Here is a 22,852-nt window from a genome sequence, read left to right as displayed (position 1 = left end):
GTGTCTGAGGTAGGATTAGTGGGGTGTGGTGGAACTTTGCTGAAGGTTATTGTACAGCGGGTCGCCCTCTGGTCTCTTTGCGCTGGTTCAGTAAGCCTGCCCCTGTTTTCGCAAGTTCTATATAGGAGGGGGAGATCTCTAATCGGGCGTTGTGTGTGTTTTGGCTTCCTGCGGCTTGCTCCCATCTGCCCACGGGGTATTTCAGGGGGTCCTCCAAACAAACATGCTGACAGCCCCAATTATTTGTTATTGAAGTTAGTTCGTAGATGATAGCTTATATATGTTTTGCTGTTGCCCAGTGTTGTTGCTGCGTAGCGTGGCGACAGCGGCCTTAATGGGCGTGTGGTGTCCAGCAAGGGTGTAGATGCCTGGGGGGCAGTGCTCCAGTAGCAATAGGCTTCAGGGGTTGGCTCCGCGCGGGTGGGATCCGGGGCCCCCAGTGCCGTAGAGGGGAGCGAGCTGCCTGACGCGGCCAAGGGTGGCCTGTGCTGTTCCCCGCTCCCGTCAGATCCGCCTCTGCACCCTATGGTCATCCGGACTATGTACTGCCCGGGAGGGTGCCAGTGTTTGTGAGTTTTCAGCACTTTATTCTGCCCGGGGCGGGGGGGACAAAAACGAGGAGGAGGAGAGGGGGGGGGGGGAGTTTATAGGTTGTTCAGTTCGTTGTCAACATACAATATGTTAAGATCTATCCTTCCCTTGGTCCTTCCATCCCAACAGTGAGTGATACAAAACAATAACAATCCTGACAATACCTACAAGACTCTGAATTCATGGAATGTGAATGGGCACCTCAACGAAGTCGAAAAAGGCACAGTTATTAAGAGCAAAAAATTATGGTGCAGAGGTCCTCATGCTACTGGACACACACCTCCTGGGCAATGACTGTAAATACCTTCATCTAAGCCATAGAGAATGAATTTCTACAATGGGTTACTGGGTTCCCAGCAAAAATACAATTGTAAATTTATTACGTGTGAAAGACTTGCATTCATTGCAATTAATACCCCAATGTCTTACAGATATTGATGATTGTAGTAATCTTGCAATGTTTGTGTTGTGATGCCAAAAAAAATGAATTGTTTAATAAAGGATATCAACACTGATTTGTTGATCAAGTATTAATATTGCTAAATAAGAGGTGCACAACATATGTCTAAGATGGCTGGAAACAGGTTAGATTTCCAGGATAAATACTGCTTGTGTAAATAAACTGTATTTAATTCCACTCTATTCACTTATGTGGCTATCGTGAGAATTCAGCATGCATTGAACACAATTTCTAGATGTTTTTGTACGTTGATATGAACAACAACATTTTCTATTTTGCCTATGCCATTTAGTTGTGTTATATCAGTAGAAATTATATACATATAAATCTCTTAATTAAAGCTTCTAAATAATATCTTCTCTGTATATTATAGACCTATTTATTTATAATTCAGATTTTTATCTTATTCCATCATGTGTAGGTATTATCAGCCTTTGCAAGCCTGGAAACTCTGGAATACAGTCTCTCATTGGGGTTCTTTGCATACCAAATATGGAAATACGGGTAGGTGGTACCTATTTCAAGTGTGGCAAAATAGAGAGATGCTTAACAAATCTTTTTTGTGGGAAAGCTTCTTATTTCGCTTTCTGTCCTGCTAATGGAGTATCTCATTAACACATGTTCTTTCAAGCTAAAGATATTTAATATTAATAAAAAGTGCTCTGAGGTAGTGACCATCTTTAGGTGCTCTTTAATGATTCTTGCGAAGCATACTCTCAGATCAAGGATAGCTATTTGGTGGAATGTACAGATATGATTAGTACTGTTTATCGTCTTCTTTTATCAATGGCTTCTAAGTTACACAGCTCAAACCCTAAATCTCTTTCCTCTTATTGTTGATAGCCCAATTCAGTATATACAACAGACATTTTGGATTACAAATTTTGGATTGTCAAATGTAAACAATGCTTGTATGAAAGCATGTTGGTATCAGGCCAGTGATGCTTTTGTGACTGAAATGTGATGCTTTACGCATGCCCCTACCTTTGGCAGGCAGCAAGCATTCTTTGTTGCAAAAACAGTTCCATGCAGTAAGATTTTCTTCAATTTTCATCACTAACAAATGTAGTGTTTCCAGTTAACAAATCATTTGATCCAGGCAGGTGCTTGTTTTGGAAATGGTTACTTTTAATATCTCCTTTTTATAGATTATTAATGTTGTATGTGTAGTAGTGGAGTGCAAGAACATATGCAACCTTAATCAGCAAAAGAAGGAACAGTGTGCACACTCAGGTCTGCCTGTACTTAGACCGCTCCAACATACTACATTTCATCATTTCTACTCATTGAGTAAATGCATGCTGTTCACTCTATTTCCTGCAGAGCATTTCTTAGAGTGCCCTGGCTTTTTTACTACACAGGTCTTTTCCTTGATTACTTACATTGAAGCACTTTTTCAGGTCCCACTCTCTGCTGTGTAAAATATTGTTTGATATATTTTAACGTACAGTAGAAAGATTGACATTGGAAGGTTGTAGATTAATTTCTCTATGTTTGGGGCACAGTCAGTGTTAGAACTGTCAGCTCTTGGCGTGATTTCAGTGCTTCTGACCTCCTGTTTTTGATCCTGTGCTGAATTTAGTTTTTGCTGGCCTTAGGACTCTGGGTTCTTTACCACTGCCTACCAGTGCTAATGTGCTAGTGCTCTCTGTCTGGATTGTATTGGTGATTGGTTTATCTATGATTGGAATATTTAATTAACTAGTGAGTCCCTAGTAAAGTACACTATGTATGTCCAGTGCCTGTAAGTCGAATGCTACTAGTAGGTCTGCAGCACTGATTGTGCCACCCATGTAAACATGTCTCAGACCTGCCACTGCATTGTCGGTGTGAGCAGTTTTAAACTGCCACTTCGACTTGGCAAGTGTGCGCACTTGCCAGGTCCAAACCTTCTTTTTTACTACATATATGTCACCCCCTTTGGTAGTCCCAAGGCAGTCCCGTGTGCAGGGTGTGACGTATTTAAAAGGTAGGACATGTACTGGTGTGTTTTACATGTCATGATAGTAAAAATATTGCCAAATATGTCATTATTGCGAGGACTATCTCTCCCAAAGGGTAACATGGGGATTGCCATGAAATATCTTTTAAGTGTGATTTCCCATTGGGAGCATATAGAGATGTGGAGTTTGGGATCTCTGATCTCATAATTTAAAAATGTATCTCCTGGTGAAGTTGCTTTTTGAATTGTAGGTTTGAAAATTCCACTTTCAGAAAGTGGGCATTTTTTTTCTTAACCATTCTGTGCCTCTGCCTGTGGAATAGACGTCTGGGTCAGAATGACAGTTGGTCTGTTTGTGGATTCACTTTAGACAGTCACACAAAGGGAGCTGAGGTGTGCCCTGCATATCCTGATGGCCCATCACCAGGTTGATGGGTCTTCCTGAGCTACAATGGTGGGAGGAGCTGACACTTGCACCTGAAGAGAGCTGTGCCTGTCCTTACAGAAAGTAGTCTCCAACACCCCCGGAGTGTGTGTAGGGCCATGGCAGGAAAAGCAGGGCACTGTGCACTACAAAGACTTTCCTTTGAAGTTTGCCTACTCCAGAGGCAAAAATGAGTATAAGTACCTGACCTCTGACACCACATAGTTACAATCCTTCTGAACTGAGGACATTTTGCCGGGAAGAAGAGCTGGATGATGTAGCAGGGAATGCCACTCTGCCTGTTGCCTTAGTGTGTTTGCCTGCTGCTTACTGCTTGTGTCCTGGGATTTAAAGGACTTGACTTTGCTTTATTCATTCTGCTTCCAGAGGTTCTCCCAGGGCCTGGACTGAGCTTGTCTCCTGTTAAGAAGACTCAGGGACATCAAAGACTTCATCTGCCAGCACCAAGGCTCTCTTGCTGAGAGCTCTGACTTGCCAAGTGGTGCCAAATCTAGTTCCTGGGCATTTGGGAGTGAGTTCTGGTGCAACCAAGAAGAAGCCAAAGCACATCGACTCCACAGTGACTATGGAACTGGCACCACTTTCCGAGTCCATGCCACTGCCTGCAGTGGAGCCATGATTGCCGCTGAGTGCAAACACCACGACCAACGCCATAGGCCGGATGCCGCTGCAGCGCCATTTAAGTCCCACCACAGTGTGAGTCTAGAGCGCAGTGTCACCGATGTCTGTGGAACCTGGCTCCAACTCCACTGCAGCACATGGGACCCAGTGGTGTGATTGCGGAACTGCCGCCTCACCACCAGCGGCACATCGCGTCCTCTGCAACTGTAAGGAACTGGTGCCTCACCTCTCCTGCCTGGCAGTAAGGAACCAATGCCTCGCATCCCTGGTAATAGTAAGGAACCAACACTGCACCCGCTTATGCATCGCCTCACCTCCCCAACTCTGTGCAGCGTCTTTGTTTCCTCATCGTTTTCCAAGGTACTGTGCCTGGGGTCCATGCCACTCTGTGATCGGCCCGCACTCCCTCGTTAGGAATGACTCTGTCAAGACACTATGATATCTGTAGTTGGAGCTATTGTGTTTATAAACACTATACTAGGATTTAAACTTTGAAAATGTGTATCTTTATTTGTGTATGTTGGATTGCTGTCCTTTTGGTCTTGTTTAACTCTGATAAATATGAGCTATTATTCTTAACTGGTGTGGAGTATTTTTGTGGTGTTTTCACTGTGTTACTATGTTACTGTGTGTGTGTGTGTGTGTGTGTGTGTGTGTGTGTGTGTGTGTGTGTGTGTGTGTGTGTGTGTGTGTGTGTGTGTGTGTGTGTGTGTGTGTGTGTGTGTGTGTGTGTGTGTGTGTGTGTGTGTGTGTGTGTGTGTGTGTGTGTGTGTGTGTGTGTGTGTGTACACACAAATACTTTATACATTACTACCTTCAAACTCTTCACCCACGCTCACAAAGCACTGCACAACACCGGACCAGAATACCTCAACAGACTACTCTTCTTCTACACCCAGACCAGGCATCTCCACTCCGTCGGCTTCGCCCTCGCAACCGTCCCACACGTCCGCAGAACTACAACAGGCAGTAGATCATTCTCGCACTTTGCTGCCAAAATTTGGAACACTCTTCCCACCCACCTGCACCAGACCAAAGACCTCCTTACCTTCAGGAAACTTTTCAAGACCTGGCTGTTCGATCAGTGGCAGCACCCCGCCCCCTCCAACTTTCTCCCCCCTCCACTCCTCAGTGCCTTGAGACCCTCATAGGTGAGTAGTGAGTACTGATTGATTGATTGCCTTTGAGATAAGCCTGACTGCTCTTGCCAAGCCACAAAGGTAATGAGCAGTGGTTATCTTAGCTGTGTGACTCCCTTAACCTGACTAGAGTGAAATCACTGTCAACTAGGAACCCCATTTCCAACAGTCATTATTTGCACATGTATATTATAGGCACCCATTTAAGAAACATCTGTCTAACCGTGCTTACTTCACTGGAAAGAAATATTATGTTTGTGGTATGTGTGGCTGTAGATACAGGCATTCTCTTGCCATCCAGTGTTGGGCTCAGACTTTTGCAACTTTATTTACTTCAAAGAGATCTTTAGAGTCGCAAGGTATTGATGACTTCTCCTGTGGCTTGAAATGCGAATGGGCATCTGCTCTATAGTTCGATTTTGTTTTTTTCCTGCAGTATGGTTTGGACATTTACCAATCGAGTTCTGAGTTGATTGCTTTCACAGTTTGTTGTTGGACTTCTTTGGTCTGTCTTCTCCGATTGCACAGAAAATCCTTTCAATTCTCTAAGTCTTTGCCAGGCTTCGATTACCGGATTCGTATCAATGCCCTCCATCAGGGCATTGCTCGTCGCAGGGCTTTGTGCCTTTATTTTCGATGCTTTCTTGGCTAAAATGGGAGTACAGAGTTGGAAACGACATCCTTTCAGTACTGCCCCCTGTGTCATTCCCAGTACCTTTGGACCAACCACCACCAGGTCTGTAACCTTTGCCTCTCCCCTGAACACGACAAAGCCACGTGTCAGACCTACTTCGCCTTTCACTCTGAGAAATCCTTGAGATACCGGTCTGATCAAAACCTGGTCCGCTGCAGAGTGCTACTTCAGAAAGGAGACGGCACCAAAATCTGTGGGAAAGGAGACATCAAGGAAGAATTGGAGTGGAAGAGGGTCTATTTGGAGTCCAGCCTCTGATTCAGTGCCAAAGTCAGCCCCAAATTGAAGTCCAAGACAGAGGAGCAACAGGACCCAGAGCCTCAGCAGCACTCAGTCTTTCACCGCGAGTACAGCATCACACCTTGCACACTGACACCATAGGCAGGTCACTGGTCCACCTCTACCTTTGGGCCATGGTTGGCTCTGGCAAAACCTCGAAGCTGATACCACTCCCTGCACCTGCTCTGATGGGCCAACACAAGCCATGGTCTTCCTCTATGGCAACAACCCCATCGGGTCCATCGTCAACTCTGAAGCCAGTTGAAATCCAGCTCAGCTCCAAAGTCTCAAACGGCACCAAAGGTAATCTCTGGAATACATTTTCAGTGGGCTCACTAGAGTCCTTTGACATCCCGCCTCTCTGCGCCAAATCCCCCTATAACAGCAGGACCTGACAACTTTGATCAGCCAGTTCTTCAGCACTTGCAGGAGGAACTCTATGCATGCCAGAAGAGACTCTTTATTCCCCCACAGACGGGGAGACTATAGAAAGCTTCCACTTAAGAGGCAAGACTTTCTCCCTTGAAAGACTTTTGAAGAGCAAAATCCTTCGCAGCCCACATCTACACCAAAGCACAGAAAGCACTTGGACAGGGTCAGTAACCCACCTCCTGCATGAGATCCTGCTCCTTATTCTCCTCCACCCCTTGTGTGGTGCCTCTTCCATATGTGTCACCTCCACAACAAGAGGGTTCACAAAACTGCTATTATCAGGGAGCCTCTTGATCCAGCAGATCCCCATGATGTCCCTGTAGGAAATTGGCTCTGCATATACTACGTCAAAATGAGATATAGTGTGCACGGAGTACAGGGGTTTTCAGAGGCTTAACAGAGGCTAAAGTAGATAATAAGATAGTAACAACGTGTTTTTTTGTGGTAGTGCAGTTAGGCTTATCAGACGGTAGTGCAAAGCATTTGTTGTACACACACAGACAATAGAGGAAGCACACACTGAATGACATAACTCCAGACCATTGGTTTCCATATAGCAAAAATATATTTTGTTAATTTATTTCTAGAACCACAAGATTCAAGTTGTAGGTAAGTACATAAATTAATAAGTATTTCACATATGTTTCAATACCACTTTGATTGGAATTGATAAGTTGTACAGTTTTTGAGGAAATGGCAATAATCTGTTTTAAAACTTGACAGTGCAATTTTCAGAACAGTTCCAGGAAGAAGAAACGTTAAAACGTTTTGCGGGTAAGTAAGGCACTTACAGTTCCAGTCTTTGGGGGGGGTTAGGAAGTCCACTGGTTGGGGTTTAAGTTAACCCCAAACACAGGGCCGGCTGGGTGCAGAGGTCAAAGTTGAGGCAAGTTTAACATGGGCTCCTATGGAGACTGGGGGCACTCTGTTTCGGATCTGCTGGCAGGTAAGTACACATGCATTGGAGGTCAGACCTGGGGCGTTTAGAGGACCGCCAGAGGGGTTGGGGGATTGAGGGGGGTGCACAAATAGTCAACAAACTCACACCCTTAGTGGTGAAGAGGGGGCTAGATGCAGGGTGCAGACAAAGCATTGGGCTCCAAATGCTTTCCTATGAGGGGATCCCGGGGGCCACTTAGCTGCTGTAGGCTGGGTCCAGGAGGTTAGTTCCAGAAAACCACAGGCTGGACCAGTTGGAGGGCCGCCTGCTAAACGTTGCTGCACTGTAGGCCGGGTTCTCCAAGGCCAGGGGGCTGTGAGTGCAGTGTATCTTTAGACATCGGATATCTTTATCCGGAGATTGTGCTGTCAGGTGGGGCTTTTGGATTAACACTACAGGTGTCGTCATGGGGGGCATGAGAGGTCAACCCAGAGTGGGCACTTTCTAGGAATCGTCTGGGGATCCTCTCTAGCCAGATGGGCCACCTGGACATAGGCTGTGGGCATCAGGTGCAGAGTGGTCAGAACTCACAGATCCGGGGAGGCTTTGGGGTTCTTAGATGTACCTTCTTTTTGGACAGGGTCCCTGTCCACTGGAGTTCTTGGTCCTCTGTGATGTAGGAGGAGTCGCAGGGGTCGCCTGCCCTGCAGGATGTGTCACTTTCTTTTGCACCTTCTTCGAAGCGGGAGACAGGCCAACAGGGCTGGGGCCAAGTCAGTTTTAATCTTCCCTCTTCTCTGCTAGGGCATCAGCTTACAGTACTTCTTCTTTCTTCTTTTTTCTTGTGAGGTTGCCATGAATCTGACAACTTGGGTACAGGGGAGTCCTTAAATCCTGGATTTAGGGGCGTTACAGAGGTCAGAGGGCAGTATCCAGTGGCTACTCCCTTCCTGTGGCCACTCCTTTTGGGTAGGAGGGCACACTCATGACCCTATTGGTCCCTGCCCTTCACACCAAGATGGATGATTTTGCACGGAGGGGGTCAACTCAGCTCTGGACACCTTAGGGGTGGTCCTAGCTGAGGTGGTCACCCCTTCCTGCTTTCCCTAATTTTCCCACCGGAATTGCCACCAAAAATGGGGCTTTGTCCTGGGGCGGGCAACTCCACTAGCTGGAGTGCTGTGGGGCACTTTAACAAGAGTCCTGTGCCTTTGATACTCACCTCCAGGTGTTACAGTTCCTGCAGGGGGGCGGTGAGAAGCACCTCCATCCAGTGCAGGCTTAGTTTCTGGCCACTGAGAGCACAAAAGCTCTCACCCCCTGTGGCCAGAAACTCGTCTCTTAGTGGCAGGCTGGCACAGACCAGTCAGTCCTGCAGTAAAGGACTGGGTAAAATAAAGGGGGCATCTCAAAGATGCCCTCTGGGTGCATTGTTCAATAAACCCAACACTGGCATCAGTGTAGGTTTATTGTGCTAAGATGTTTATACCAAACTTCCCAGTATTCAGTGAAGCCATTTTGGAGTTGTGGAGTTCATAATGACAAACCCCCACACCATATACTCAATAATGCTACACTGCGCTAACAATGTCTAAGAATGGACTTAGACACTGTAGGGGCATACTGCTTATGCAGCTATGCCCTCACCTGTGGTATAGTGAACCCTGCCTTAGGGCTGTAAGGCCTGCTAGAGGGGTGGCTTCACTGTGCCGTGTGCAGTGGTTGGTGGGCATGGCACCCTGAGAGGGATACCGTGTCAACTTTGCCTTTTTCACCCTACCAGCACACACAAGCTGCAACGGCAGTGTGCTTGTGTTTGATGAGGTGTCTTTGAGGGTGGCACAATACATTCTGCAACCTTTGGGGACCCTCCCCGGTCAAAGGGTCCTTGGTACCACTGGTATCTTTTACAAGGGTCTTAGCTGTGTGCCACTTGTGGAAACAAAGGTACAGTTTAGTGAAAGAACACTGGTGCTGGGGCCTGGTTAGCAGGATCTGAGCACACACTGTCAAGCCAGCATCAATATCAGGTAAAAAGTGGGGCGGAAACCATGCTCAAAAGGGCACTTTCCTACAATAGATCTTAATTAAACCCATGCAAATGTATATGAGGCCTATAAAATTTAGGAATGTTACATAATGCATGAAATTTACAAAATAATTGTGAGTTACATGGATTTGAAATTTTGCACAGTTTATTTCCTCTTGTTTGTGCTCTAAGCAGTAAATGTATTGTGTAAGTCATTCTCTTCTCTGAGTCCCTTGGAAGTATACTGCGTGGTTTGAACTTATGGTATACCCTTTTGTTAAATTGTTGAGCAAGATACACTAAGTGAATTTAGCAACATTTCTGAGTTACTTTTTGGAAATTTTCCAGTACAGAATTTAGAATAAGCCTAGTTCATTGCTTGTGCTAGTGAAAAGTTTCACTTTCATTCATATATAAATAAATATTGGTAATGCACATGCAGTTGCTGCTTACAAGTACACACACAGCTAGATTCTTGAATTGTTGAATGTTATAAACTCAGCAATAGCCCACTGCAATTTATTTTGTGCTATTTGTATATTGTGCAGGACATTTTTATTGTACTTTAAAATGAGGATTTTTTTTTGTACTACTGTTTAGAGAGGTCTCCTTGAAGTTCTCTATGATATTTTCCGACTCCCTCTTCCTGTCGTGACTGAGGACTTCATAGAAGGGCTTCTCAGCGTAGGTGAGTAGTCAAAGTTTAACCAGTAGAAGTTGTATGTTGTGACTAAACCACTTCTCTTTTCTTGTTTGTCAAGCTAGCCTTCATCTTGATATGTCCTCTGTCCCTTTTCCAATTCTGATGCAAGTAGACGTTTTTTTCCTTTCTCTAAAGAAGAAATCAAAAATACAGGGAGTGCAGAATTATTAGGCAAGTTGTATTTTTGAGGATTAATTTTATTATTGAACAACAACCATGTTCTCAATGAACCCAAAAAACTCATTAATATCAAAACTGAATATTTTTGGAAGTAGTTTTTAGTTTGTTTTTAGTTTTAGCTATGTTAGGGGGATATCTGTGTGTGCAGGTGACTATCACTGTGCATAATTATTAGGCAACTTAACAAAAAAAAATATATACCCATTTCAATTATTTTTCATTACCAGTGAAACCAATATAACATCTTAACAATCACAAATATACATTTCTGACATTCAAAAACAAAACAAAAACAAATCAGTGACCAATATAGCCACCTTTCTTTGCAAGGACACTCAAAAGCCTGCCATCCATGGATTCTGTCAGTGTTTTGATCTGTTCACCATCAACATTGCGTGCAGCAGCAACCACAGCCTCCCAGACACTGTTCAGAGAGGTGTACTGTTTTCCCTCCTTGTAAATCTCACATTTGATGATGGACCACAGGTTCTCAATGGGGTTCAGATCAGGTGAACAAGGAGGCCATGTCATTAGATTTCCTTCTTTTATACCCTTTCTTTCCAGCCACGCTGTGGAGTACTTGGACGCGTGTGATGGAGCATTGTCCTGCATGAAAATCATGTTTTTCTTGAAGGATGCAGACTTCTTCCTGTACCACTGCTTGAAGAAGGTGTCTTCCAGGAACTGGCAGTAGGACTGGGAGTTGAGCTTGACTCCATCCTCAACCCGAAAAGGCCCCACAAGCTCATCTTTGATGATACCAGCCCAAACCAGTACTCCACCTCCACCTTGCTGGCGTCTGAGTCGGACTGGAGCTCTCTGCCCTTTACCAATCCAGCCACGGGCCCATCCATCTGGCCCATCAAGACTCACTCTCATTTCATCAGTCCATAAAACCTTAGAAAAATCAGTCTTGAGATATTTCTTGGCCCAGTCTTGACGTTTCAGCTTGTGTGTCTTGTTCAGTGGTGGTCGTCTTTCAGCCTTTCTTACCTTGGCCATGTCTCTGAGTATTGCACACCTTGTGCTTTTGGGCACTCCAGTGATGTTGCAGCTCTGAAATATGGCCAAACTGGTGGCAAGTGGCATCGTGGCAGCTGCACGCTTGACTTTTCTCAGTTCATGGGCAGTTATTTTGCGCCTTGGTTTTTCCACACGCTTCTTGCGACCCTGTTGACTATTTTGAATGAAACGCTTGATTGTTCGATGATCACGCTTCAGAAGCTTTGCAATTTTAAGAGTGCTGCATCCCTCTGCAAGATATCTCACTATTTTTGACTTTTCTGAGCCTGTCAAGTCCTTCTTTTGACCCATTTTGCCAAAGGAAAGGAAGTTGCCTAATAATTATGCACACCTGATATAGGGTGTTGATGTCATTAGACCACACCCCTTCTCATTACAGAGATGCACATCACCTAATATGCTTAATTGGTAGTAGGCTTTCGAGCCTATACAGCTTGGAGTAAGACAACATGCATAAAGAGGATGATGTGGTCAAAATACTAATTTGCCTAATAATTCTGCACTCCCTGTATGAAAATTGTTGTTCTTCCACCTCGTTATAAGATCCTTCCTATAGCACATGCTTTTCATCAGTTCCCCAACCTTCACCATTCCCTCCATTTATTCAGTTTCCTTTGCTGCGTAGCTTCTCTGTGATGTTTATATACCATTGTAACACTAATAATAGTTTTGTCCTCTGCACAGTGGAGTTCAGTTTTTACCTTATTAAGTTGTGTAATACCTTCTCTGACATTGAATATTTGGTAGATCACATGCTTAAATTCTTGTATACCATCAGACAGGAAATCCTCAGTAGAAATAGTAAAATCTTAAAAATATATTATCTAAGTTCAAGTTTCTTACTGTAGTGACTCTTGTGTCCTTAATCTGCATTTTAATTCATTCATATTGCCCTTCAACCCCTGTGCCCTGGCAGTACCCTTCTGGTGATGGTAGAGAAAAAGGGAGAGGTTGTGAGCTGATTAATGGAAGTGAAGTGGGCAACGTCTTGCTAGGGGACAGAGCCACTTCTCAAGATTTCAAATATCAAAGTCTCACATTGTTTGGGGTTTGCAAATCCATTACAAGTCCAGAAATGGAAAATAATAGGAATTTGGTTGGACAGTGAATTCTTTTCTCCCTCATCTTTTTCGGAACCATGAATCCGAGAGATCTGATAGACTGCCCCACAAGAATTTTTTTTTCTCATGGGGTCGATATGTCTGTACTGGACATGGTCCCTGTGTCACGAAAATAAAAATCCCATATAGGGGATTAGGATTAGCACACTCTGTTCCTAGGCCATTCTGAGGGGATGCTCATAGGGCCCCCCTTTGTTTGAAATAAAAAAAAACAATCACAAATTCCAACATCTAAGGTGACGGCCAGGGCCAGTGGTACAGAGACAGGTATAACTGACCCCCACAACCATTTTAGGGTGACTCGGAAGCATGAATCATAGAGAAGAATCATGAGTTGCAGTCAAGTTTCATGTCATTGAAGCCCGAACCTTGGCTAATGGTGCAAACCCTATATAATGCCTATGGTCGAGGAGACTTGGCCAGGGTTCGCGGTACCCGGGCATGACAATTGCTGTCGAGTCGCAAACCCAAAAGGTCAAGCTCTAGTGGCCAACCCATATGTGCAGTGGGGGTTGTTCTGCAGCTGTGCAGAGCAATGTTTGGCTGCCTGTGGCAGATTGGGTGCAGGCCAAGCACTGTGGCAATTCAACCCTCCCAAAGGCCAAAGGCCGGATTGGTACTCACGCTTAGTCGGCCACAGGTCCTGACTCAAGGCTGTCCAGAGCGGGGTTAGAAATTAAGTGCATTATTTTTAAAAAAAAGAAAAAAAGCATTGGCAATGCCAGTAGGTCTGGCCTTTAGAGGAATGTTCCTTGACAGTGTGAAACATTACAGGTAAATAGCTTTGGAATGTATGTTTGTGGAAACAAAGAACTGTAGAGTAATATGGTTGTGGATTTAAAGGTCAGGTGACAGTTGCACTGTCAACCCAGACCTAAAAATCCATGTAAGTTAATGATGTCCCTCCTCCCTTCTGATCTGCTGCAAGAGGAAAACAACCTATATTATTTAGTTAGTAGAGACACTTTAATAGCATTCTAGTGTCATGTGGGTGCCCATGAAAGATCATGCTTTGGCAGCTAGATAAATAAACATTTAAATAGATCACAACTTTGTTGAGGGCAAGCACCTTTTAGTTTAAGCACACAATGTCTACTTAATAACACATACTCCTGGCTCCCAACATATGGAGCAAAGCTCCCTCTAGTGATGCTCATATAATTGCCTGACGACAGCTATGCAGTCAAGCCAGACCACAATGAAAACATCACTCGCAAACTCAATTGAAAACTGATTAATGGTTCTGGCTCAAACATGAAAAACCACTGAAATTCACAAGTTTTGATTACCAATCACAACAGATGTCAACAGTTGCATAGCCTGTCATGCTCAAAACACCAATTTGGCAATATTACAGAAGCAAATTAAAGAGCTATCAATAGAACAACATGGCGGGCGGCTTAAATTATAGCATGTTTTATGTGCATTGTTAGCCATAACAGTCGGATGTCAGTGGTTTTGCCAATTTGAGCCAAAACTGTAACTCACATTTAGGTGTTTTTTCCTGTGATTTCTCCTGCCCTCCTCATCCCTCTCCATCCTTTTCGCTTCCCTTTCTTGGCATCCCTCTCCTTCTTTCCTTCCTTCCTCCATGTAGGAGAAAGTGCCTGGTTCAGGAGAGCAGTACCACCTGGACAGTCATTGTTAATAACTATATCTTGATTCTCATTTTTCTGTAGATCCAAGTCGATTTCAAGACTCTTGGAGGCTCTCTGATGGGTTTGTAGCTACTGAGGCCCAAACTATTCTTCCCCATCGTGCACGTTCAAGGTAAGGCTCAATAAATTGTGTGGCACTCACTGTCTTTCTCTATTAATGAAATGTATGTTGTAGGGCCCTTTTTGTCATGGTTACCCCTGCCCCCAACACTCACTGTTTTTCTGGTTTATGGTGGTATTTTGACTGTTAGTCCCTCCCAACCAGGTCCTCAATGCCAGATCTATTGCCCCAAAATTGTATAGTTGTTGTTGCACAATTAGCAAACTCTTTTGCTACCACTATATATCCCTAGTAAATGGTACTCCTGGTACCTAGGGCCTGGGGTACTAAGTTAAGTCTCTGAGGTCTGCAGCACAAATTGTGACACCCTCAGAGACCCCTCACCAAATCCACACAGTGCTGTCATTGCAGACTGTGTGTGTTGGTGCAGGCTAAATTGAAAACACGACCTGGCAGGTCCATAACACTGCATGTGCCAGGTGTAAGTCACCTCCTAAGGCAGGGTGCATCCAGGCACATGTGATGGCATATCTGCAGGAGCAGATATGCCACTGCTATGTCTTTGTCGGTTCACAGACATAGTTAAGTGTACAGGGAAGCCATTCTAAACGCATGTGCTGGACAGTAGTCACTACGAGTTCCCAAGCTACAGGATGGCTTCTCTGAATCCTGGGATGGTTGGTATCAGACATCTCAGAATAATAAACCCTCACTGACCCCAGTGATGGATTTATTTAAAAAATAAAAAGGCACTCAGAGGGCACCTTAGAGGTGCCCCTGAAAACCTACTAGCTACTAGTGCGTTGACTAACTGGTCCTGACCAGTTCATCCACTACAGACGCATTTCTGGAATCTCCACAAACCCCCAATAAACCCCCGCCCCCCACCCTCCAGCAGTGAGAACCAGAGCTCTCGATGCCCAGAGACAAAAGCCTGTGCTAGGCAGTGGTTTTATCTCCTCTCTGGCAGGATGGAAATTCCAGGGTGGGGAGCTTCAAAGTCCTTGCCTCCTTTGTAATGTGACCCAGGTCTCTCCAAATGGTATAGATGACCAACCCTCCTGTCCTTTCCCCACTTTTGACAGCAGCACAGGCTGGAAACTGTGTTAAATTAGGAGTGCCCACTTTATCACTCCCACCCCTAAGGTGGATGAGCTGAAGTGGACACTACTTTTTAAAAGTCCTCCATCTTGTTTGGAAGGAATTAGGCCTCTAGGGTTACGGTTATGCCCACTTCCCAATGGAGGCTGTTGTAAAAAGGGTGTTGTCACCCTAAAGGTGAATAGCCCATTCGCTACCACCTGGCACTCCCTGTAATGCTCCTAAATTCATCATTTAGAGAGCACCCCTTTACCCTGGAACTCAGATTCCTGTCGACTTAAGAGGAGCCAGACAACACAGAAGTCGCACCACAGAGAAGACTGGAGACACCAACTGACTTGGCCCCAGCCCTTTCAGCCTGTCTGCAACCCTCAAAGAATCTGCACCCAAAAGACAACTTTTCCTTCAGCCCAGTGACCTCCAAAACATTGGGAGGACTGCCTCCCCTTGATAAAGACCAAGAACTCCCTTGGACAGCGGACCTGTCCAAAAGAAGACATTGTCTGCCTGAGGAACCGGAAAACCGCCTCTGGATCCACCTCTACACCTGACACCCACTGTCCGAGCCCAAGTGGCCCGCCAGTCCTGTGAAGGTTCCCCAGTGCTTCTGAACAAGAGTCTATTGTGGGCTGACTCTGCCGGACTCTACAGCAACGCCTGCAATCTCAATCCAGGGACTCCCCTGACTGCGACCTGGCTGGTAAGCTGTTTCTGACTCCTAAAGATATCCCTGCACTCAGAGCCCCTTTGCCTTGGGGAGCTGGGCTGTCCTTGTCCCTAAGACCCCTGGCATCTCAACTTACCTGGGCAACTCTGGGTTGTCCTCACCCTGCCTCCTGGCCACATCCTGCAGGCTGTTTCTGAAACTGATCTCTTCCTTTGGATAACATTGGGCTCCCGACACTGTGTTGGTACTCGGCACTGATGGTGTAATTTTGGTGCTGCCTTGTGGTAAACCCCAACTCCGCGCTTACCTTGACCTCAGGAGACCGACCTCTGACATTGTTTTTCCTTACCTGTGAGCAGCACTTGTTCATTCACCCCCCAGGCACCCCACTCTGATTTGACCCGGCCGCCCGTGTAGGCAGGGTGTACCATATTATATGTGAGGGCATAGCTGCATGAGCAATATACCCACCACTGTGTCCTTGCCAAACCTGGGACATAGTGAGTGAAAAGAGCAGCCATTTTAATACATGTGCTGGACGCTAGCCAATACGAGTTCCCCAGCTACATGATTGCCAGTCTGAACCCTGGATTGTTTAGTCTCAAACAACTCTGAATGATAAATCCAACCTGGTACCAGTATTGGATTTATCCTTAAAAGTCAGAGGTGCCCCCTGCAAAAGCTAACTATCTTGGAATGGTTGCCGACCGGTCCTATTCATCCTGCCATCTCCAGGCACCCAATCTACAAACGTTGGGGTAGAGACATGTCTCTATGCTTTGTGGAACAATGCCCTTCCTGGGTGGAGGTGCAAACACCCCCACCCCCAGGAATGTGCACTGTCCTGGCAGCGAGCTTCAAAGGGCTTACTGCCTTTGAAACTCGACCACAGGTCTGCTGAGAACAACAGATGGTCAACCCCTTTGCAAACACCCACTTTTGGCAGGAGCAAAGGCTGGAAACTGCACAAAGGGTAGGAGTGGTCGGCCCACCTGGCATGCACCACCCCTAAGGTGTTGCCTGTGAGGGGGACACTCCATTTCATTTTCCTCCATTTAAGATGGAAAGAAAATAGCCTATCAGAGATAGGGAAGTTACCTTTCCCACAGGAAGTGGGCACTGTAGTGGGTGTAGCCACGCAAAGATAGGTGCCACATTGGACACTGCCAGGTTCCCCCTAAAACACCCATAAATTTAGTATTTAGTGGTCATCCCTAGACCAGGTGATTAGATTTGACGTGTAAAAGAAGTTGTAGGAAGTTGGCTCTGTATGTGCTATTTCAAAGTAAGGAATAGCATGCACGGAGTCCAAGGGTTCCCCTTAGAGGTAAAATAGTGGTAAAAATAGATAATACTAATGCTCTATTTTGTGGTAGTGTGGTCGAGCAGTAGGCTTATCCAAGGAGTAGTGTTAAGCATTTGTTGTACATACACATAGACAATAAATGAGGTACACACACTCAGAGACAAATCCAGCCAATAGGTTTTGTTATAGAAAAATATCTTTTCTTAGTTTATTTTAAGAACCATAGGTTCAAATTTAACATGTAATATCTTGTTTGAAAGGTATTGCAGGTAAGTACATTAGGAACTTTGAATCATTTCAATTGCATGTATACTTTTCAAGTTATTGACAAATAGCTACTTTAAAAGTGGACACTTAGTGCAATTTTCACAGTTCCTGGGGGAGGTAAGTTTTTGTTAGTTTTACCAGGTAAGTAAGACACTTACAGGGTTCAGTTCTTGGTCCAAGGTAGCCCACCGTTGGGGGTTCAGAGCAACCCCAAAGTCACCACACCAGCAGCTCAGGGCCGGTCAGGTGCAGAGTTCAAAGTGGTGCCCAAAAACACATAGGCTAGAATGGAGAGAAGGGGGTGCCCCGGTTCCGGTCTGCTTGCAGGTAAGTACCCGCGTCTTCGGAGGGCAGACCAGGGGGGTTTTGTAGGGCACCGGGGGGGACACAAGCCCACACAGAAATTTCACCCTCAGCAGCGCGGGGGCGGCCGGGTGCAGTGTAGGAACAGGCGTCGGGTTCGCAATGTTAGTCTATGAGAGATCTCGGGATCTCTTCAGCGCTGCAGGCAGGCAAGGGGGGGGTTCCTCGGGGAAACCTCCACTTGGGCAAGGGAGAGGGACTCCTGGGGGTCACTTCTCCAGTGAAAGTCCGGTCCTTCAGGTCCTGGGGGCTGCGGGTGCAGGGTCTCTCCCAGGCGTCGGGACTTTGGATTCAAAGAGTCGCGGTCAGGGGAAGCCTCGGGATTCCCTCTGCAGGCGGCGCTGTGGGGGCTCAGGGGGGACAGGTTTTGGTACTCACAGTATCAGAGTAGTCCTGGGGTCCCCCCTGAGGTGTTGGATCTCCACCAGCCGAGTCGGGGTCGCCGGGTGCAGTGTTGCAAGTCTCACGCTTCTTGCGGGGAGCTTGCAGGGTTCTTTCAAGGCTGCTGGAAACAAAGTTGCAGCCTTTCTTGGAGCAGGTCCGCTGTCCTCGGGAGTTTCTTGTCTTTTCGAAGCAGGGGCAGTCCTCAGAGGATGTCGAGGTCGCTGGTCCCTTTGGAAGGCGTCGCTGGAGCAGGATCTTTGGAAGGCAGGAGACAGGCCGGTGAGTTTCTGGAGCCAAGGCAGTTGTTGTCTTCTGGTCTTCCTCTGCAGGGGTTTTCAGCTAGGCAGTCCTTCTTCTTGTAGTTGCAGGAATCTAATTTTTCTAGGGTTCAGGGTAGCCCTTAAATACTAAATTTAAGGGCGTGTTTAGGTCTGGGGGGTTAGTAGCCAATGGCTACTAGCCCTGAGGGTGGGTACACCCTCTTTGTGCCTCCTCCCAAGGGGAGGGGGTCACAATCCTAACCCTATTGGGGGAATCCTCCATCTGCAAGATGGAGGATTTCTAAAAGTTAGTCACTTCAGCTCAGGACACCTTAGGGGCTGTCCTGACTGGCCAGTGACTCCTCCTTGTTGCTTTCTTTGTTCCCTCCAGCCTTGCCGCCAAAAGTGGGGGCCGTGGCCGGAGGGGGCGGGCAACTCCACTAAGCTGGAGTGCCCTGCTGGGCTGTGACAAAGGGGTGAGCCTTTGAGGCTCACCGCCAGGTGTTACAGCTCCTGCCTGGGGGAGGTGTTAGCATCTCCACCCAGTGCAGGCTTTGTTACTGGCCTCAGAGTGACAAAGGCACTCTCCCCATGGGGCCAGCAACATGTTTCTGGTGTGGCAGGCTGCTGGAACTAGTCAGCCTACACAGACAGTCGGTTAAGTTTCAGGGGGCACCTCTAAGGTGCCCTCTGTGGTGTATTTTACAATAAAATGTACACTGGCATCAGTGTGCATTTATTGTGCTGAGAAGTTTGATACCAAACTTCCCAGTTTTCAGTGTAGCCATTATGGTGCTGTGGAGTTCGTGTTTGACAGACTCCCAGACCATATACTCTTATGGCTACCCTGCACTTACAATGTCTAAGGTTTTGGTTAGACACTGTAGGGGTACCATGCTCATGCACTGGTACCCTCACCTATGGTATAGTGCACCCTGCCTTAGGGCTGTAAGGCCTGCTAGAGGGGTGTCTTACCTATACTGCATAGGCAGTGAGAGGCTGGCATGGCACCCTGAGGGGAGTGCCATGTCGACTTACTCGTTTTGTTCTCACTAGCACCCACAAGCTGGCAAGCAGTGTGTCTGTGCTGAGTGAGAGGTCTCCAGGGTGGCATAAGACATGCTGCAGCCCTTAGAGACCTTCCTTGGCATCAGGGCCCTTGGTACTAGAAGTACCAGTTACAAGGGACTTATCTGGATGCCAGGGTCTGCCAATTGTGGATACAAAAGTACAGGTTAGGGAAAGAACACTGGTGCTGGGGCCTGGTTAGCAGGCCTCAGCACACTTTCAATTGTAAACATAGCATCAGCAAAGGCAAAAAGTCAGGGGGCAACCATGCCAAGGAGGCATTTCCTTACACAACCCCCCCCCCAAACGAAAGAGGATGAGACTAACCTTTCCCAAGAGAGTCTTCATTTTCTAAGTGGAAGAACCTGGAAAGGCCATCTGCATTGGCATGGGCAGTCCCAGGTCTGTGTTCCACTATAAAGTCCATTCCCTGTAGGGAGATGGACCACCTCAACAGTTTAGGATTTTCACCTTTCATTTGCATCAGCCATTTGAGAGGTCTGTGGTCAGTTTGAACTAGGAAGTGAGTCCCAAAGAGGTATGGTCTCAGCTTCTTCAGGGACCAAACCACAGCAAAGGCCTCCCTCTCAATGGCACTCCAACGCTGCTCCCTGGGGAGTAACCTCCTGCTAATGAAAGCAACAGGCTGGTCAAGGCCATCATCATTTGTTTGGGACAAAACTGCCCCTATCCCATGTTCAGAGGCATCAGTCTGCACAATGAACTGCTTAGAATAATCTGGAGCTTTTAGAACTGGTGCTGAGCACATTGCTTGTTTCAGGGTGTCAAAGGCCTGTTGGCATTCTACAGTCCAGTTCACTTTCTTGGGCATTTTCTTGGAGGTGAGTTCAGTGAGGGCTGTCACAATGGATCCATATCCCTTCACAAACCTCCTGTAATACCCAGTCAAGCCAAGGAATGCCCTGACTTGAGTCTGGGTTTTTGGAGCTACCCAGTCCAGAATAGTCTGGATCTTGGGTTGGAGTGGCTGAACTTGGCCTCCACCTACAAGGTGGCCCAAGTAAACCACAGTTCCCTGCCCTATCTGGCATTTGGATGCCTTGATAGAGAGGCCTGCAGATTGCAGAGCCTTCAAAACCTTCTTCAGGTGGACCAGGTGATCCTGCCAGGTGGAGCTAAAGACAGCAATATCATCAAGATAAGCTGTGCTAAAGGACTCCAAGCCAGCAAGGACTTGATTCACCAACCTTTGGAAGGTGGCAGGGGCATTCTTTAAACCAAAGGGCATAACAGTAAACTGATAATGCCCATCAGGTGTGGAGAATGCTGTTTTCTCTTTTGCTCCAGGTGCCATTTTTATTTGCCAGTACCCTGCTGTCAAGTCAAAGGTACTTAAGAATTTGGCAGCACCTAATTTATCTATGAGCTCATCAGCTCTTGGAATTGGATGAGCATCTGTCTTGGTGACAGAATTGAGCCCTCTGTAGTCCACACAAAACCTCATCTCTTTCTTTCCATCTTTGGTGTGAGGTTTGGGGACTAAGACCACTGGGCTAGCCCAGGGGCTGTCAGAGCGCTCAATTACTCCCAATTCCAGCATCTTGTGGACTTCCACCTTGATGCTTTCCTTAACATGGTCAGACTGTCTAAAGATTTTGTTTTTGACAGGCATGCTGTCTCCTGTGTCCACATCATGGGTACACAGGTGTGTCTGACCAGGGGTTAAGGAGAAGAGTTCAGGAAACTGTTGTAGGACTCTCCTACAATCAGCTTGCTGTTGGCCAGAGAGGGTGTCTGAGTAGATCACTCCATCTACTGTGCCATCTTTTGGGTCTGATGAAAGAAGATCAGGGAGAGGTTCACTCTCTGCCTCCTGATCCTCATCTGTTACCATCAACAGATTTACATCAGCCCTGTCATGGAAGAGCTTAAGGCGGTTCACATGGATCACCCTCTTGGGGCTCCTGCTTGTGCCCAGGTCCACCAAGTAGGTGACCTGACTCTTCCTTTCTAGCACTGGGTAAGGGCCACTCCATTTGTCCTGGAGTGCCCTGGGAGCCACAGGCTCCAGAACCCAGACTTTCTGCCCTGGTTGGAACTCAACCAGTGCAGCCTTTTGGTCATACCAAAACTTCTGGAGCTGTTGGCTGGCCTCAAGGTTTTTGGTTGCCTTTTCCATGTACTCTGCCATTCTAGAGCGAAGGCCAAGTACATAGTCCACTATGTCCTGTTTAGGCTCATGGAGAGGTCTCTCCCAGCCTTCTTTAACAAGGGCGAGTGGTCCCCTTACAGGATGACCAAACAGAAGTTCAAAGGGTGAGAATCCTACTCCCTTCTGTGGCACCTCTCTGTAAGCGAAAAGCAGACATGGCAAGAGGACATCCCATCTCCTTTTGAGTTTTTCTGGGAGCCCCATGATCATGCCTTTTAATGTCTTGTTGAATCTCTCAACCAAGCCATTAGTTTGTGGATGGTATGGTGTAGTGAATTTATAAGTCACTCCACACTCATTCCACATGTGCTTTAGGTATGCTGACATGAAGTTGGTACCTCTGTCAGATACCACCTCTTTAGGGAAACCCACTCTGGTAAAGATACCAATGAGGGCCTTGGCTACTGCAGGGGCAGTAGTCGACCTAAGGGGAATAGCTTCAGGATACCTGGTAGCATGATCCACTACTACCAGGATATACATATTTCCTGAGGCTGTGGGAGGTTCTAGTGGACCAACTATGTCCACACCCACTCTTTCAAAGGGAACCCCCACCACTGGAAGTGGAATGAGGGGGGCCTTTGGATGCCCACCTGTCTTCCCACTGGCTTGACAGGTGGGGCAGGAGAGGCAAAACTCCTTAACCATGTTGGACATATTGGGCCAGTAGAAGTGGTTGACTAACCTCTCCCACGTCTTGGTTTGTCCCAAATGTCCAGCAAGGGGAATGTCATGGGCCAATGTTAGGATGAACTTCCTGAACAGCTGAGGCACTACCACTCTCCTAGTGGCACCAGGTTTTGGGTCTCTGGCCTCAGTGTACAGGAGTCCATCTTCCCAATAGACCCTATGTGTTCCATTTTTCTTGCCTTTGGACTCTTCAGCAGCTTGCTGCCTAAGGCCTTCAAGAGAGGGACAGGTTTCTTGTCCCTTACACAGCTCCTCCCTTGAGGGTCCCCCTGGGCCCAAGAGCTCAACCTGGTAAGGTTCAAGCTCCAAAGGCTC

The 22,852-nt window shown here is 46.7% G+C and overlaps 1 protein-coding gene across 2 annotated transcripts in view; it reads left to right on the top strand.

Moving 5' to 3' along the window:
* The window catches only part of RICTOR (RPTOR independent companion of MTOR complex 2), a 1,007,050-nt gene that overhangs the window by 198,833 nt on the left and 785,365 nt on the right, over window positions 1-22,852 (top strand). For both annotated transcript variants that reach the window (XM_069221337.1, XM_069221336.1), the window contains exons 11-13: window positions 1,473-1,555; window positions 10,113-10,200; window positions 14,219-14,309. In XM_069221337.1, coding sequence (XP_069077438.1) covers window positions 1,473-1,555; window positions 10,113-10,200; window positions 14,219-14,309 — 262 coding nt within the window. The remainder of the gene's footprint in view (window positions 1-1,472; window positions 1,556-10,112; window positions 10,201-14,218; window positions 14,310-22,852) is intronic.

This window comes from Pleurodeles waltl, chromosome 1_1 (genome assembly GCF_031143425.1).
Source record: "Pleurodeles waltl isolate 20211129_DDA chromosome 1_1, aPleWal1.hap1.20221129, whole genome shotgun sequence".
NCBI classification, from domain to species: Eukaryota; Metazoa; Chordata; class Amphibia; order Caudata; family Salamandridae; genus Pleurodeles; species Pleurodeles waltl.
The sequence above is the reverse complement of the archived record's forward strand: the minus strand, read 5'-3'. Positions and strand labels throughout refer to the sequence as shown.